The following is a 15,354-nucleotide window of genomic DNA, read 5'->3' as shown; positions in this document are numbered from 1 at the left end:
TTATTTTTTAATATTTTTTATTTATTTCTAGGAGAGAGAGAGAGAGAGAGATAGCGTGAGCAGGGGAGGGTCAGAGAGAGAGGGAGACACAGACTCTGAAACAGGCTTCAGGCTCTGAGCTGGCAGTCAGCACAGAGCCCGACGCGGGGCTCGAACACACGAACCGCGAGATCATGACCTGAGCGAAAGTCGGACGCTTAACCGACTAAGCCACCCAGGTGCCCCAGTAACAGCTTCATTTATTGAGTGCCTACGCCACATCCGGCACAGTACATTAATCCTTAGGCCAACTCTGTGAGGTCGGTAATGTTACTGTCTCCATTGTATCGATGAGGACGCCATTGCTTTGATTCTGACCTTTTACCTCTTTACAGATGAGCTCGAGAAGAGCATCTCAGCATCTCCTCTTACTTTCCCAGGTCTCATCCCTACAGCTAGTTCTAGAACACCTCTTCTTCCTTGTCCGACTGACAAATGAAACTTAAAAGCTAAAACCTAAACTTACGGCAGCGCTTTTCTAGTTTCCCATTATCATCAATGGCACTTCCTCAGTTTTGCAGTTTTTTCCAGTTGTGTAGTTTTTAATCTTGAAGTTTAAGAAGAATCATGATGTCTTTTAGGAAGGAATGGGAAATAAAGTTAGAATGTGACCTGGGTTTACTATTTGATTTCACACTTTTTTTGCTCTGTGTCTATGCACATTATATGATTTCCCTGTCCTTAAGCTTCCTTAAACAAAGGATGACATTCCTAGTAATATTAATTCATACAGTCTTTTTTTTTTTTATATATTTTTATTTATTTCTAGGAGAGAGAGAGAGAGAGAGACAGTGTGAGCAGGGGAGGGTCAGAGAGAGAGGGAGTCACAGACTGAAACAGGCTCCAGGCTCTGAGCTGGCAGTCAGCACAGAGCCCGACGCGTGGCTCGAACCCACGAACCGTGAGATCATGACCTAAGCGAAAGTCGGACGCTTAACCGACTAAGCCACCCAGGCGCCCCTAATTCATATAGTCTTATATAACAAAGGTACAGTATACGTGTTAAATTCATTTTTGAGGGGGAAAGAAACCCCTCTCCAATGCGGCACACTCATAAATTAGAGCTCCGATATATCTTATGCCCATAATCTGGATAATCTTTGTCAGACACATATATCTCCTACATAAATATCTCAAGTGGCTATGCCTTGTCCATTAAATAAGATGTAAACCCAGCTCTGCAGACATTCTGTCAACCATTCCACTGCCTACTCTTATACCTTTCTAGCTTCATTCCATGAAATAATCCAATGGAGTCACTTGGTTCACAGGTATTACGTCTTCTTATTCCTTAGCCTTCTCTCATTCTGCCCCTTCTATATCTTAATGCCCTCCCATTCCTTTAACCAATCCAGATATATTCCTTTCTTTAAGATCAAGGTTGGTAGCAAATAAGCAACTAGGTGTCTGGATCAAAAAAATGAGTGAATGTGGTTCAAAACCAAGGCATGAACAGAGAGCATGTGTTGGGGTTTCTTCTGTGGAGCCCAATTATGTAGGTGTGACTATTCACTATACAGATTATGTAGGTGTGATTGTTTACAATGTGACAAGCTATAAAACTTGAAAAGTTTCCTTAAACAAAATGCCTACAAATGCTGGATAAAAATAAACATCCCTTGAAATGCTTAGCGGAGCTTGCAGACGAAAGGGAAATTCCCAAAGGGCAAAAGTGAAGAAACCATTGAAAATCAGAATTGTAAACTGGTAAGTGAAGTAACGCTGGGGCATCTGCCATTCTTACAGTCTTGTATGACATACTCTGAGACTAGGAGATAAGGCTTGCGCAAGGTAGGACATCGTAACTGTGACACACCTCATAAATATGCTGAGTGCCCTTTTTAAACCCATCTTCAGTAAAAGGGTTGACCAAAAACTTCGACCCACTGGAAGAGGGAAAAGCAGGGGCTCTGTGTGTGGGAAAATGTGTCCCTTGAGAACGTATAATCACACACTTACCTACACATCCCTTTGGGGTTCAAATATATAATAACAGCCTGATCTGGGAAGACCTCAGACAGGAAATGGACTAAAAGTAGTCCCAGGTTGAGAGTCATGTAGGATGCCAAGAAGAAATAGATATAAATCTTTGACAGGATGAGGCGCCTGGGTGGCTCAGTTGGTTAAGCGTCCAACTTCGGCTCAGGTCATGATCTCCCGGTTTGTGGGTTCGAGCCCTGCATCAGGCTCTGTGCTGACAGCTCAGAGCCGGGAGCCTGTTTCAGATTCTGTGTCTCCCTCTCTCTCTGCCCCTTCCCTGCTCACACACACTCTCTTTCTCTCTCTCTCTCCCTCTCTCAAAAATAAAGAAACATTAAAATATAATTTAAAAAAACCTTTGACAGGACAAATGTCAAGAAGGACTTAGATCATTCAAGATTCCCATAGATAAAAAGTTACTGTCAACCTAGAACATAAAGAAAAATTAGGATTAATAAATAAGAACCTTTTCAGAGAAACAAAAACTGAGATAGTAAATCAACAGATCCTTACTAAAGGAATTTGCCAAGAATATCTATAGAAAAGAAGGAAAAGAAAGAAAAAAAAAAGAAAGAGAGAGAAATTGATCCACAAAGACCTGAATTGCAAGAAGGAATGATAGGTAAGGAAAATGGTATACATGTGGGTAAATATAAGCAAACATTGATTGTAATGATTAAAAACAAAATGTCTTACTTAAGACAATAAATAATATAGTAAGAAAATACCTACTTTTAAAGGAACTAAATTATTGGATAACAATAATGTATAAGATGGAAGGGAAGTGATGAAGCAAAGATACTTTACTGAAGTAAAGATAAAAATTAATTTTAGACTTGTTTGGATTTTATTAGGATGGAGTACATGAAATTCCTAATATTCAACTCTTTATAAAATATTATCCATCTCATATAGTTCAACATATTATAATTTTAAAGATAACCACTGAGCACATAGAAATAAAATGTACAGCTACCAAAAATGGAAGAGACAGAAGCAGAATAAAACCTCAATACGAAAAAAAAGTAGATAATAGATGATACCATTAATATAAAACTTTCAACATGAAGAACAAGATAAAATATGGGTTGTGTATACAGATAGATATTTGAAAAGTATAAAGGAAATTCAGGATACTGATGAGGGTGGAGGGAAAGTGATCACACTATGTTTCTAAGTGTTTTTTAAAATTTTTTTAAATGTTTCATTTATTTCTATTTCTGAGAGAGAGAGAGAGACAGCGTGAGCAGGGGAGGGTCAGAGAGAGTGGGAGACACAGAATGTGAAACAGGCTCCAGGCTCTGAGCTGTCAGCACAGAGCCTGACGCGGGGCTCGAACCCACAAACTGTGAGATCATGACCAAACTGAAGTTGGGTGCCTAACCGACTGAGACACCGAGGTGCCCCTCTAAGTGTTTTTTAAATTGGAATATGGGTAATAATTTGCAATGAATTAAACTTATTGTTAAAAGCCATAAAGTTCAAAAGACAAAAAAAAAAAGCCCCAATATGTAGTGCTTTCTAATATCTGTGGTGTAAACACTGCCACCATGTTTGATTTTAGATACCAATGTGACATCACTGAATGCAGAGGTAATAAGAGATATACAACAGCATATAAAGCATAGTATCTTCACCATACAGATAACAATAGACGTAAATAACTTCAAGAGCATAGAATGCAGTAAAATAATTAGGAATTAATGAATTTTAAGTATATATTACCTATGTTTTAAACTTATTTAAGTTTATGTAATTTAGTTTTTAATAATGGCTATGTCTAAAAACTGGCTTGCATAGGTACCTGGGTGGCTCAGTCAGTTAAGGGTCCAATTCTTAGTTTCCGCTCAGGTCATGATCTCACGAATTGTGAAATCGAGCCCCACATTGGGCTCTGTGCTGACAGTGTGGAACCTGCTTGAGATTCTCTCTCTCCTTCTCTCTCTTTCTCTCTGCCCCTCCTGTTCTCTCTCAAAATAAATAAATAAACTTAAAAAAAAAACTGGCTTACAAAATTCCTGAAAATTTAACAATCAGTTCTCACAAGCCAGTGAAAGCTACGTCCAGCATACCACCACACAAGTATGAATCCAAAGTAGTTACTTCTGAGTGACATTGGTGAAAATGTGAAGAACCTCTGAAAATCCTTCTTCATAAAAGCAATGAGACTACTGGCAAAAGTGTAAAAATAAACTTACTCTGTTCTATGGAAGTTAACAAGGTCTCCAAAAATTCAGGATGTATTTATTTTAAAAAACACAGTTGAAAAGTGAGCTTTGTGCAATTTTAACCTGCCCTGTTCCAGGCTACTCCTTCCCTAGTTCTGGGGTAGCCTTAAGAAACAACAACTCACAATCACAGGGAAAAACTACCAGCCTGGAAGTCACGCAAGATGGAATCATCTAATAAAACTCCTTCAAATCTCCTCTCCTAAAGAACTGTCATTCTTTGACCTGTCTGATGGTTCTCTGGAAAACCCAACCCATAGGCTGTCTTTCTTTGATCTGACTTGGAGTTTGCCAGTATAAACTCTTCCTCCCAAAGAAGTTTGTCCAAAATTGCCAGAGACAAATGTTTTACAATGCAGCTGCCCGATGCATTAGATCGCAGGGCAAACAAAAGGTTAACCAAAAAAAAACTCGAAAGGGAAAACTGGGAAATGAGATCTCCACAGAGGGCTTTGAAAAGCTCTGATATGGGGCACCTGGGTGGCTCAGTCTGTTGAGCGTCTGACTTCAGCTCAGGTCATGATCTCACGGTTCGTGGGTTCGAGCCCAATATTGGGCTCTGTGCTGACAGCCAGCTCAGAGCCTGGAGCCTGCTTCAGATTCTGTGTCTACCTCTCTCTCTGACCCTCCCCTGCTCACGCTCTCTCTCTCTCTCTCTCAAAAATAAATAAAACATTAAAAAAAGAAAAGCTCTGATACGAACCTTGGTATTTTAATGGTGATACACATGTCCAGAGTTGTGCAAATGCTCAGGAATGACATGGGAAGGCCCTAAGCTCACCATTCTGGCTAACCTTGAGACTCAGCATAAGCAAGAAATAGGCAGAATTTTAAACTGCCTGGCTGAGTGTTCACTACACACTGAAACTGCAAACAGAGCCCCTCAACAAACCTCTGTCCAATCATTATCTAAGGAAACTATATTCAAAGAAATAAGGAAAGTATAAGGACAATACTTAAAAAAATAGAGAATATCAATAAAGAGAACTTATTTTTTAAGGACAAAAGAGAAATGCTGGAGTTGAAAAATATAATAACTGGAGTTAAAATTTCACTAAAAAGCCTCAACAGGAGGTAGGAATCAGCAAAAGTAAAAAATACAGTAATTGAGATTATTCAGTATGAGTAAAAGGGAAAAAGAATGAAGAAAACGAACAAAAGCCACAGACACCTGAGGGACTACCATCTAAAATACCAATATACTCATAATGGGTATCAAAGGAGAGGAGAGACGGAATGGGCAGAAAGGATGTTTATTTATTTAGTTTTAGCATTTATTTATTTATTTTGGGGACGCAGAGAGAGACAGAGTGTGAGCGAGGGAGGTACAGAGAGAGAGAGGGAGACACAGAATCTGAAGCAGGCTCCAGGTTCCGAGGCATTAGCACAGAGCCTGATGCGGGGCTCGAACTCACAGACTGTGAGATCATGACCGGAGCCAAAGTTGGACACTCAACCGACTGAGCCACCCAGGCGTCCCCAGAAAGGATATTTAAAGAATGACTGAAAATCCCCCCCAATTGGGCAAAACAACAATGCACATATCCAAAAAGCTCAATATATTCCATGTAAGATAAATTCAAAGTGATCCACATGTAGACACATCACAGTGAAACTGTCAAAAACAAAAGACAAGGAATTTTGAAAGCAGCAAGAGAGAGAAATGACCTGTCAAGTTCAAGGAAGAACTTTAACAGTGGGTTTCCCATTAGTAAACAATGAAGCCAAAGAAGCGGGATGACCTATTCAAAGGGCTAAGAGAAAAAGACTTAAAAAAATTTTTTTAATGTTTATTTTTGAGAGAGAGAATCAAAGCATGAATGGGAGAGGGCCAGAGAGAGAGGAGACACAGAATCCCAGCAGGCTCAAGTCAGCATAGAGCCCGATGCAGGGCTCAAACCCATGAAACGTGAGATCATGACCTGAGCCGAAGTCGGATGCTTAACTGACGCCACCCAGGCACCCCAAGAAAAAGACCTTTAATCAAGAAAAACGTATCAAGCAAAATTATCCTTCAAAACTGAAGGATCAACTTCCAGCATTACAGCATGACCTCCATAACCTGCTCCAAAATGAAAATTATTAAAGGAAACAAAAACTAAAAACAAAACAAAAAAATCCCCCCATACAAAAACAAAAAACAAATTTTAACTAACCCCCCAACCCCAAATTGGAAAAAAAGCCACTCAAAGCATTTGGAAATGATTCGAAGAGCAAACAGCAAATGAAGAAACATCTCCTGAGGTGCCTGAGTGGCTTAGTCAGTTAAGCGTCTGACGTTGGCTCAGGTCATGATCTCGCAGTTTGTGGGTTCAAGTCCCACACTGAGCTCTTTACTGTTAGCATGGAGCCTGCTTGGAATCCTGTCTCCCTTTCTCTCTCTGCTCCTCCCCCACTCGCTTGCTCTCTAAATAAATAAATAAACTTAAAAAAAAAAAGAAAACATCTCTTCAGGAAATTTTATAAATATTTGGTAGGCAAGGTGAGTATCTGTGGTTTTTCACGAAGATTGCTGCCTGCTTCCCCACCCCCAGCCAGTGAGGTAGAGACTCCACTGGATGGCTGCAGCCTAGAACACAGAACTGTTCCCCTTTCAGCTACCAGCTGGAAGGCCTTATTCTGGGGAGAAACAGGACTCAAGTGTTTCTCATCCTGCTCTCGGCTGACTTTTGCTGAGACTAAGTCCTAAGTGAATGTGGTCAAGAGGTAGGGGCTCCCTTCTTTCCCCCAAACTCTACCGTGGGAGATTCTACCTGGGTACAGCACAATGAGAATCCTGGAGGAAGTACAATACAAGGAAAATTCAAGTTCAAACCACAATGAGATAATGTTTCACATCCGCCCAGATTATACAATCAAAACAAAACAAAACAAAACAAAACAGTACTATGTGTCAGCGAGGAGAAATTTAGAAAAATTGGAACCTTCATAATTCCTAAAATCTTTGTAAAATAATTTGGCAGTTCTCAAAGGATTGAACATAGAATTGTCACATGACCCAGCATTTCCAATCCTAGGTATATATCTAAGAATTCAATGCTTCTGTTCACATGAAAAAACTAGAATAAGCACATCTATAGCAATAGAAAGTAGATTAGGGGCTCCTGGCTGGCTTAGTCGGTAGAGCATGTGACTCTTCATCTTGGGGTTGTGAGTTTAAGCCCCAGGTTGAGTGCAGAAATTACTTAAAAAAAAAAAAAAAAACCTTAAAAAAAGTAGATTAGTAGTGGTAGGAGTTGAGGGGGAAGGAAGAAAGAGGAGTGACTGCTAATGGTTATGAGGTTTTCTTTTGGGGTGGTGAGTATATTCTGGAAGTAGTAGTGGTAAAGTACTGCACAAGCTTATGGCAATAAAAAGTCCATTGAACCACATAATTCAAAAGGGTGAGTTAATGGAACCTGCATTATATCTCTTGGTGGGGAAGTGAGAGGAGGAGGGAGAAGGCAAGGGAGAGGGAAAGGAAGAGGGAGGAGGAAAGGGGAGGGAGGAATAGTTATTTTTCACCTGGACATTATGGCTTAGGAGGTCATCACTTGGTCAGCCTCATGCAGTGTCAACCATACACTAATAGCTTACCTCGGTTCCTGTTTCTCTCCAATCCCACGCCCGACTTCCCCCTGGCCACACTTTGCAGTCCTTATAGGTTTTAGTAGAGCCTTGTACTTTCATTTGCCCCCATGATAGGGAAGCAATTTCAGGGGAGGACATAAGGAACTTAACTGAACTCTGAAATTAAAAGAAAAATATGTTAAGTAAGTTATGAAGACTGAAACAACTCCAAAATGCAGGAGCTATTCTATATACTATTTTAAAATATAATATTATATACAAAATACAGTAAACCCTGGTCCCCTGTGAGTTAACTTTGTCATTTATGTGGTTGTCACTTCTCTATAGAGGTCTAAAAAGTAAATGTTATTCTTGGGATCCTGAATCATTTAACCATGGAAACTAGATACTACATTACTTCTCTGGGTCTGGGTGGATTTCTTGATATTTTTTGAGAGATAAAATTAAAAGGAGATTTACTTCAGCATGATGGAGTAAGGAGGTTGACACATCCTTTCCCCCAAAAAGTGAGTATAAAGCTGTACAGATCTTTCAAAATAATAGCTTGGCACTCTAGAAATAATAATAAAGGCATACTACAAGCTTACTTATGAAAGCCACTGAATTTTGGAGATCAGTAGCATGGCTTGTTGTTCCTGCCTGGGATGGCTGTCATGTCCCCACATCAGTTCTACTGGCACAGCGGTTCCACGTGGTTGAGGTAGAACATGAAAACCAACAACAGTCTTGCTGTTTTGGCCAGAGGAGGCTTGATGGACTTAGACCACCAGAAGTTAAATTGGGGATCTCGGTGGCAAGCAGGCAAATATGGATGGCAGGCGGCTCTGCTTCCTTGATGTTGTGATGGTTTGGGGCAGGCAATGGATTCACAGAGTGGGCAGAATTTAACAGGAATTTCTCAGAGCTGACACAGCTATAGGGGGCTTGATGAGCTCTCCACCTATGCGACATGGACCAACTGAGTATGCGTATCAAAGACAAACTGAGTAGGCCTAACTCATGCAAACATTTGGGCCAGTGGAACCAACAGCACATGCAAAATAGAGAAGCAAGAAAGCTCAAGAGGACTTAGAATGATGTAAAAGCCAGGCAAGGCACGAAAACAATGCTGAATGTACTCCCTAGTGCACACACTGACCCACCAGTAGAGTGAAAGTCTTACTGGTTTGAGGTCTTTCTTTGACTGAATACTAAGCTATGCAGAAACAGAGGAGACCCCTAGGAAACCAAGCTTAAAAATAAAAACAAGAAGAGAAATGAAAGGAATGCCTGGCTGGTTCAACTGGAAGAGCATGTGATTTTTGATCTTGAGATCATGAGTTCAAGCCCCATGTTGCATGTAGAGATTACTAAAAAAAAAAAAGAAATACACTAAAAAAAAAATGAATAGAGGCGTGTGGGTGGCTAAGTCAGTTAAGTGTCTGACTCTTGGTTTCCACTCAGGTCATGATCTCATGGTCCACGAGTTCAAGCCCCGCATCGGGCACGGAGCCTGCTTGGGACCTTCTCTCTCCCTCTCGCTCTCAAAATAAATAAATCAACTAAAAAATAAAATGAATAAAATTAAAAACAGATTTCAGTGGCCACACATTGAATGAGAGACAGAATTTACAGATTTAGTCTCAGCAAGTGACTAAGAACAAACTAAGAACAATAATGGGCAGGGGGAACATCAGAATCCGGGCTTCGTACATTATATTATCTAAAATATTCAGTTTTGGAGCTCCTGGGTGGCTCAGTCAGTTGGGCATCTGACTTCAGTTCAGGCCAGGATCTCATGGTTTGTGGGTCTGAGCCCCGCGTTGGACTCTGTGCTGATAGCTCAGAGCCTGGAGCCTGCTTAGGATTCTGTGTCTCCCTCTCTCTCTATCTCTTCCCCACTCACACTGTCTCTCTCTCTCTCTCTCAAAAATAAACATTAAAAAATTTTTAAAAATATTCAGTTTTACACAAAAAATTACAAGACATGCAAAGAAACAAAAAATGTGACCCACACATGAAATGAAACTGTACCTGAGTGTTCTCGTGTTTGATTTAGCCAAGATTTCAAAGAAATTATTATAAATAAATTTAAATAACTAAAGAAACCATATCTACAGAATTAAACAAAATTATGACAATAACTCAATCAATACAGAATCACAATAAGGACTTTTTTTTTTAAATGTTTTTTATTTTTTTCTAGGAGAGAGAGAGAGAGAGAGAGACAGTGTGAGCAGGGGAGGGTNAATTAAGAATTTAAAAAAATAATAATAATAAAAAATAAAAAGAATTAAGCAGAAATTCTAGTATTTACAAATAAAATAACTAAAAAAGAAAAAGATTGTAACAGCGTTCTACAGAGAAACAGAACCAGTAGATTATGCATATTACGACACTTATTTCAAGGAAGTGTCTCATGCAGTTGTGAGGGGTTGGCCCGTCCAAAATGTGTAGGCAGGTTGGCAGGCTGCTAACTCTTGGGAAGAAGTTGTCATTGCATTAACAATGTATTATTTCTTCTTCCTCAAGGAAACCTCAGTTTTGCTTTTAAGGCCTTTTAACTGATTGGATGAGACCTACAAATATTGAGGACAATTTCCTTTATTTAAAAGTCAACTGAATGAGCACTGAGTGTTATGTGGAAACTAATGTGACAATAAACTATTAGAAAAAAAAAAAGTTGAATTCCATTTAATCTCAAAAAAAAAAAATAAAAGTCAACTGACTGTAGATATTAACTGCATCTATTAAACACCATCACAGCAACACTTAGGCCAGGATTTGATTGAATAACTGGGTACTATAGTCTAGCCAAGTGGACATATAAAACTAACCATCACAGTCCACTCCTTGTCAATCTGGCACCTATATACATGTTCTTAAATCATATTTAATCTCCAAATAAGCACAGTAACAAAGTGATACTTATGCCTAACATAACTACTAATTCACTTTTGCAGCTTCAAATACTGAATATCTATTTTTAAAATCTATAGCAAAGTGCATAAACATACTGTTTTAGATGCTGTGGGGGGAAGATACATATTTGTAACACGTAATTCCTGTTCTTAGGAACTAATATTACTCTAGAGAGAACACATCTACAAATAACTATAACTTTTAAGGTAATTTAAGAATATGAAGTAACTTTTGAAAATTGGTATAAGAGAAGTATAATGGATTGTTATGAATGTAGAAAAAGACTTCTGTGTTTGTTGGCTAGAGCTTCCATAACAAAGTACCACAGACTGAGTGGCTTAAAAAACAGAAATTTATTTTCTCAGTCTAGAGGTTGGAAGTCCAAGATCAAGGTGCCAAGAGGTTGATTTCTGGAGACACCTCTCTTCTGGCTTACAGATGGATTTCTCCTTTCTTTGTCTTCACATGGGCTTTTCTTCATGCTTTAGAACTCTTGGTGTCTTTCTTGGTCTTTTTTGGGGGGGTGAGGTGAGTTTCAAATTCCTAATTCAATCTTGTTACTAGTTATAATTCCATTCAGATTTTCTACTGTTTTTTGAGGTTCAATAGTTTGTGTTGTTCTATTAATTTCACTTAGATTATCTAATTTGCCAACAGTTANTCTCCCTCCTAGAAATAAAAAATAAATAAATAAATAAATAAATAAAACTTTTAAAAAAATTAAAAAAAAATAAATTACTGTAGTTATGTCTCCTTGTTCATTTGAGATTTTAGTTACTTGACTTTTCTGTTTTCATCTTCGCCAGTTTAGCTAAAGATCTGTCAATTTTGTAGTCATTTTCAAAGAATCAATTTTTGGACTTGTTGCTTTTCTCTATTTTTCTATTCTCTATTTCATTAAGATCTATGCTAATCTTTATTATTGCCTTCCTTCTATTTATTTTGTGTTTAGTTTGCTGTTTTCCAGTTTTATAAAGATGGAAAGTTAGGTTGCTGATTTGAAATAATCTTTAAAAATTTTTTTAATGTTTATTTTTTTGAGAGGAGAGAGCATGAGCAGCGGAAGGGCAGAGAGAGAGAGGGAGAGACGCAGAATCTGAAGCAGGCTCCAGGCTCTGAGCTGTCAGCACAGAGCTCGACACAGGGCTCAAATGCAAAACCTCAAGATCATGACCTGACCTAAAGTTGGAGGCTTAACTGAGCCACCCAGGTGCCCGTGAAATCATCTTTTTAAATACAGGCATTTACATACAGCATATTTCTCTTTGAGTAGTGTTTTAGGTGTATCCCCTAAGGTTTGGTTTTTTGTTTTCATTTTTATTTATCTCAAATTATTTTCTAATTTTATGATTTCTTCTTTGAAAAATTGGTTATTTGGGTGTGTGTCACTTAACATCCATATATTAATTAATTTTCCAAATTTTCTTGTTTTTGATTCTGGGTAAATTCCATGTTTGGAGAACATGTTTGGCATAATTTCAACATGTTTAAATTTGCTGAGAGTTTTTTTATGCCCTAGCACATGGTTTATCTTGGAGAATTTTCCATGTGTACTTGAGAAAAATGTGTGTTCAGCTATTGTTGTGCAGTGTCCATAGATGTTTGTTATGTCTAGTTGTTTTGTTGTGTTTTTCAAGTGTATTTCTTTGTTGACATTCTTTTCAGTTGTCCTAGGTGACCATTATTGAAAGTGGCACCTGAGTGGCTCAGTGGGTTAAGTGTCTGACTTCAACTTAGGTCATAATCTTGTGGTTCGTGAGTTCGAGCCCCATGTTGGGCTCTGTGCTGACAGCTCAGGGCCTGGAGCCTGTTTCACATTGTATCTCCCCCTCTCTCTTCCCCTCCCCAACTCATGTTCTGTTTGTCTCTCTCTCTCAAAAATAAACTTTTAAAAGTTAATAAATAAAAAAAAGAAAGTGGAGTATTGAAGTTTCCAAGTAGTATTGTTGAATTCTCTACTTCTCCTTTCAATTCTGCATCTTGTATATTAGGGCTCTTGATGTATTGACTCCTGGTGGTTTTGATAAACCTCTAGCTTTAGGAAGGAGGCACTGGCCTAGGCTAATGCATTCAGTACATTCTACTTTCACTTTCTACACTGGTCACACTGGCTCATGGTTGAATACAAGAGCTGAGATGGGACCAATCAGTGTAAGTTTGGGGACTTTTTGGGGAGATTCTGAGATACTGAGGCTAGGATGTATAGAATATAGAAAAGTACCTTGAAACTGCTAGTACTCTGAAGGAAATCAGTCTGATAATTCAGCCCATGAGTGGGAAGACAACACAGAGAGAAGTAATGAGAAACAAATTTACAACCTGATTAGACCATACCTCAAGCATGAGCTGGCCTTTTCAATTGTGTAAGATAATAAATTTCCTTTATGTTTAAGCCTGTTTGTCTTTTACTTGCATATTAAAGTATTTTGACACAATTTATTTTAATGATTCACCAGATATCCGAATATCATCTTAATAGTACTAAAGAAATACTTCTGCAACCTAGTACTTGTAAAATATTTTTTTAAATTTATTGAGACTGAGAGAAACAGAGCATGAGTGGGGGAGGGGTAAAGAGAGAGGGAGACACAGAATCTAAAACAGGCTCCAGGCTCTGAGCTGTCAGCAGAGAGCCCGACGCAGGGCTCAAACCCACGAACCGTGAGATCATGACCTGAGCTGAAGTCGGCCGCTTAACCGACTGAGCCACTCAGGCGCCACAGTACTTGGAAAACTGATGTGTCTGACATATCATACAATTTTACTGAATGAAAAATATACAATAGCTACTGGATTCATGCTTAGATGTCATCTAGGAGTGTGATATTAAAGCAGAAATTTTACTAAATATCTGTTTCCTTGGTCATAATCAAATGATAAAGATCCCATTTGTTCATTCATTCATTTTCCTCCACATGTAAAGCTAAGGGAATATATTTCAACCTCTTTGTCTAAACCACAGCAACAAATACATTTTGTGTCATAACACACACATCTTCATAAATATTTCTTGCAAACATACATATTTCATAAATATTTCTTGCAATGTACTTATCAGACTTATCCTTACTATAGGTGATATATTATTTTCTGTTCTACTTTTATTAGCAGTGTTCTATTTTTTTTTCATTTTTAATGTAATTCTGGTCTTGATCCACCACATTGATTTTGAAACCAACTAATGGGTCATGACCTATAGTTTAAAAAATAGTGCTATAGGCTAGAGCCATATTCAAAATAAATAATGAGGGCAGCATGTGCACTGCCTACATCAAGATGGGAGTGGAGTGCTGGAATAGGGTTTGCTGTGTCTGTACTGAATGTACAGTTGCTAGGAGCTGTTGGAAAGAAAATGGGGTACCAGTGTGTCAGGGGTTACTTAGGAGGCTCAGGGCAGGGGCTCTTCTGCAATTACCATGTAAGTATAGTATCTTAATATTTTAAACGACTGAGCCACCCAGGTGCCCTAAAGTATCTTAATATCTTTTTTTTTTTTACAAATAGTTTATTGTCAAATTGGTTTCTTTTTTTTTTATTTTTACATTTTTTTTTATATTTTTATTTATTTCTAGGAGAGAGACAGTGTGAACAGGGGAGGGCCAGAGAGAGAGGGAGACACAGACTCTGAAATAGGCTCCAGGCTCTGAGCTGGCAGTCAGCACAGAGCCCGACGCGGGGCCCGAACCCGCGAACCACGAGATCATGACCTAAGCGAAAGTCGGACGCTTAACTGACTAAGCCACCCAGGCGCCCCAAATTGGTTTCCATATAACACCCAGTGCTCATCCCCACAAGTGCCCTCCTCCATGCCCATCTCCTCCCTCCCCCCCGCATCCATCAGTCCTCAGTTTGTTTCTCAGTATTCAAGAGCCTCTCATGGTTTGCCTCTCCCCCTTTCCCCCACCATAGTATCTTAATATCTTAACAGCCAATCCAGCCTTAGTAGTCAATAGCAGTCAATATTAGTCTTTGCTGTACAAGATACCAAACTGCATAATGTGATCCCTGCCCTCGATTGTCTAATACTAAAGTTAAAATATGTAGACACATAGCAACAATATGAGGTATAATACATTGGAATATCCGCAGTTCTACACACTTTTTTTTTTTTAAGTAAAAATCTTCATCACATCAGAGAAACTAGACTCACCCATGCTATTAAGAGAAAAGATTGATGAATAACTCTTAAGGAAACAATGGTAAGGGACAGCTTGGATGCTCAGTTGAGCACCTGACTCTTGCTTTCAACTCAGGTCATGATCCCAGGCTCGTGGGACTAAGCCCCATGACTGGCTCCACGCTGAGCCTGTTTAGGACTCTCTCTCCCACCCCACCTCTTTCTCTCTCTCTCTCTCTCTCTCTCAATCTCTCCCTCTGCGTCCCTCCCCCACTTCTGCTAGCTTGTTCTCTCTTTCTCTCTAAAGAAAAAAAATATCAGAAGACATTTCTTTTTTTTTTAATATTTTTATTTCTAGGAGAGAGAGAGACAGTGTGAGCAGGGGAGGGTCAGAGAGAGAAGGAGATACAGACTCTGAAACAGGCTCCAGGCTCTGAGCTGGCAGTCAGCACAGGGCCTGACGCGGGGCTCGAACCCGCGAACCACGAGATCATGACCTAAGCCAAAGTCGGACGCTTA

General features: G+C 39.1%; 1 protein-coding gene across 3 annotated transcripts in view; it reads right to left on the bottom strand.

The window, feature by feature from the left end:
• The window catches only part of AAMDC (adipogenesis associated Mth938 domain containing), a 40,704-nt gene that overhangs the window by 16,380 nt on the left and 8,970 nt on the right, over positions 1 to 15,354 (bottom strand). For all 3 annotated transcript variants that reach the window (XM_077767540.1, XM_077767539.1, XM_077767541.1), the window contains one exon: positions 7,824 to 7,973. In XM_077767540.1, coding sequence (XP_077623666.1) covers positions 7,824 to 7,955 — 132 coding nt within the window. In that variant the 5' untranslated portion in view covers positions 7,956 to 7,973. The remainder of the gene's footprint in view (positions 1 to 7,823; positions 7,974 to 15,354) is intronic.

The sequence above is a fragment of the Crocuta crocuta genome, unplaced genomic scaffold, assembly GCF_008692635.1.
Source record: "Crocuta crocuta isolate KB4526 unplaced genomic scaffold, BGI_CrCroc_1.0 scaffold561, whole genome shotgun sequence".
NCBI classification, from domain to species: Eukaryota; Metazoa; Chordata; class Mammalia; order Carnivora; family Hyaenidae; genus Crocuta; species Crocuta crocuta.
This window is presented reverse-complemented; position numbering and strand designations above follow the sequence as displayed.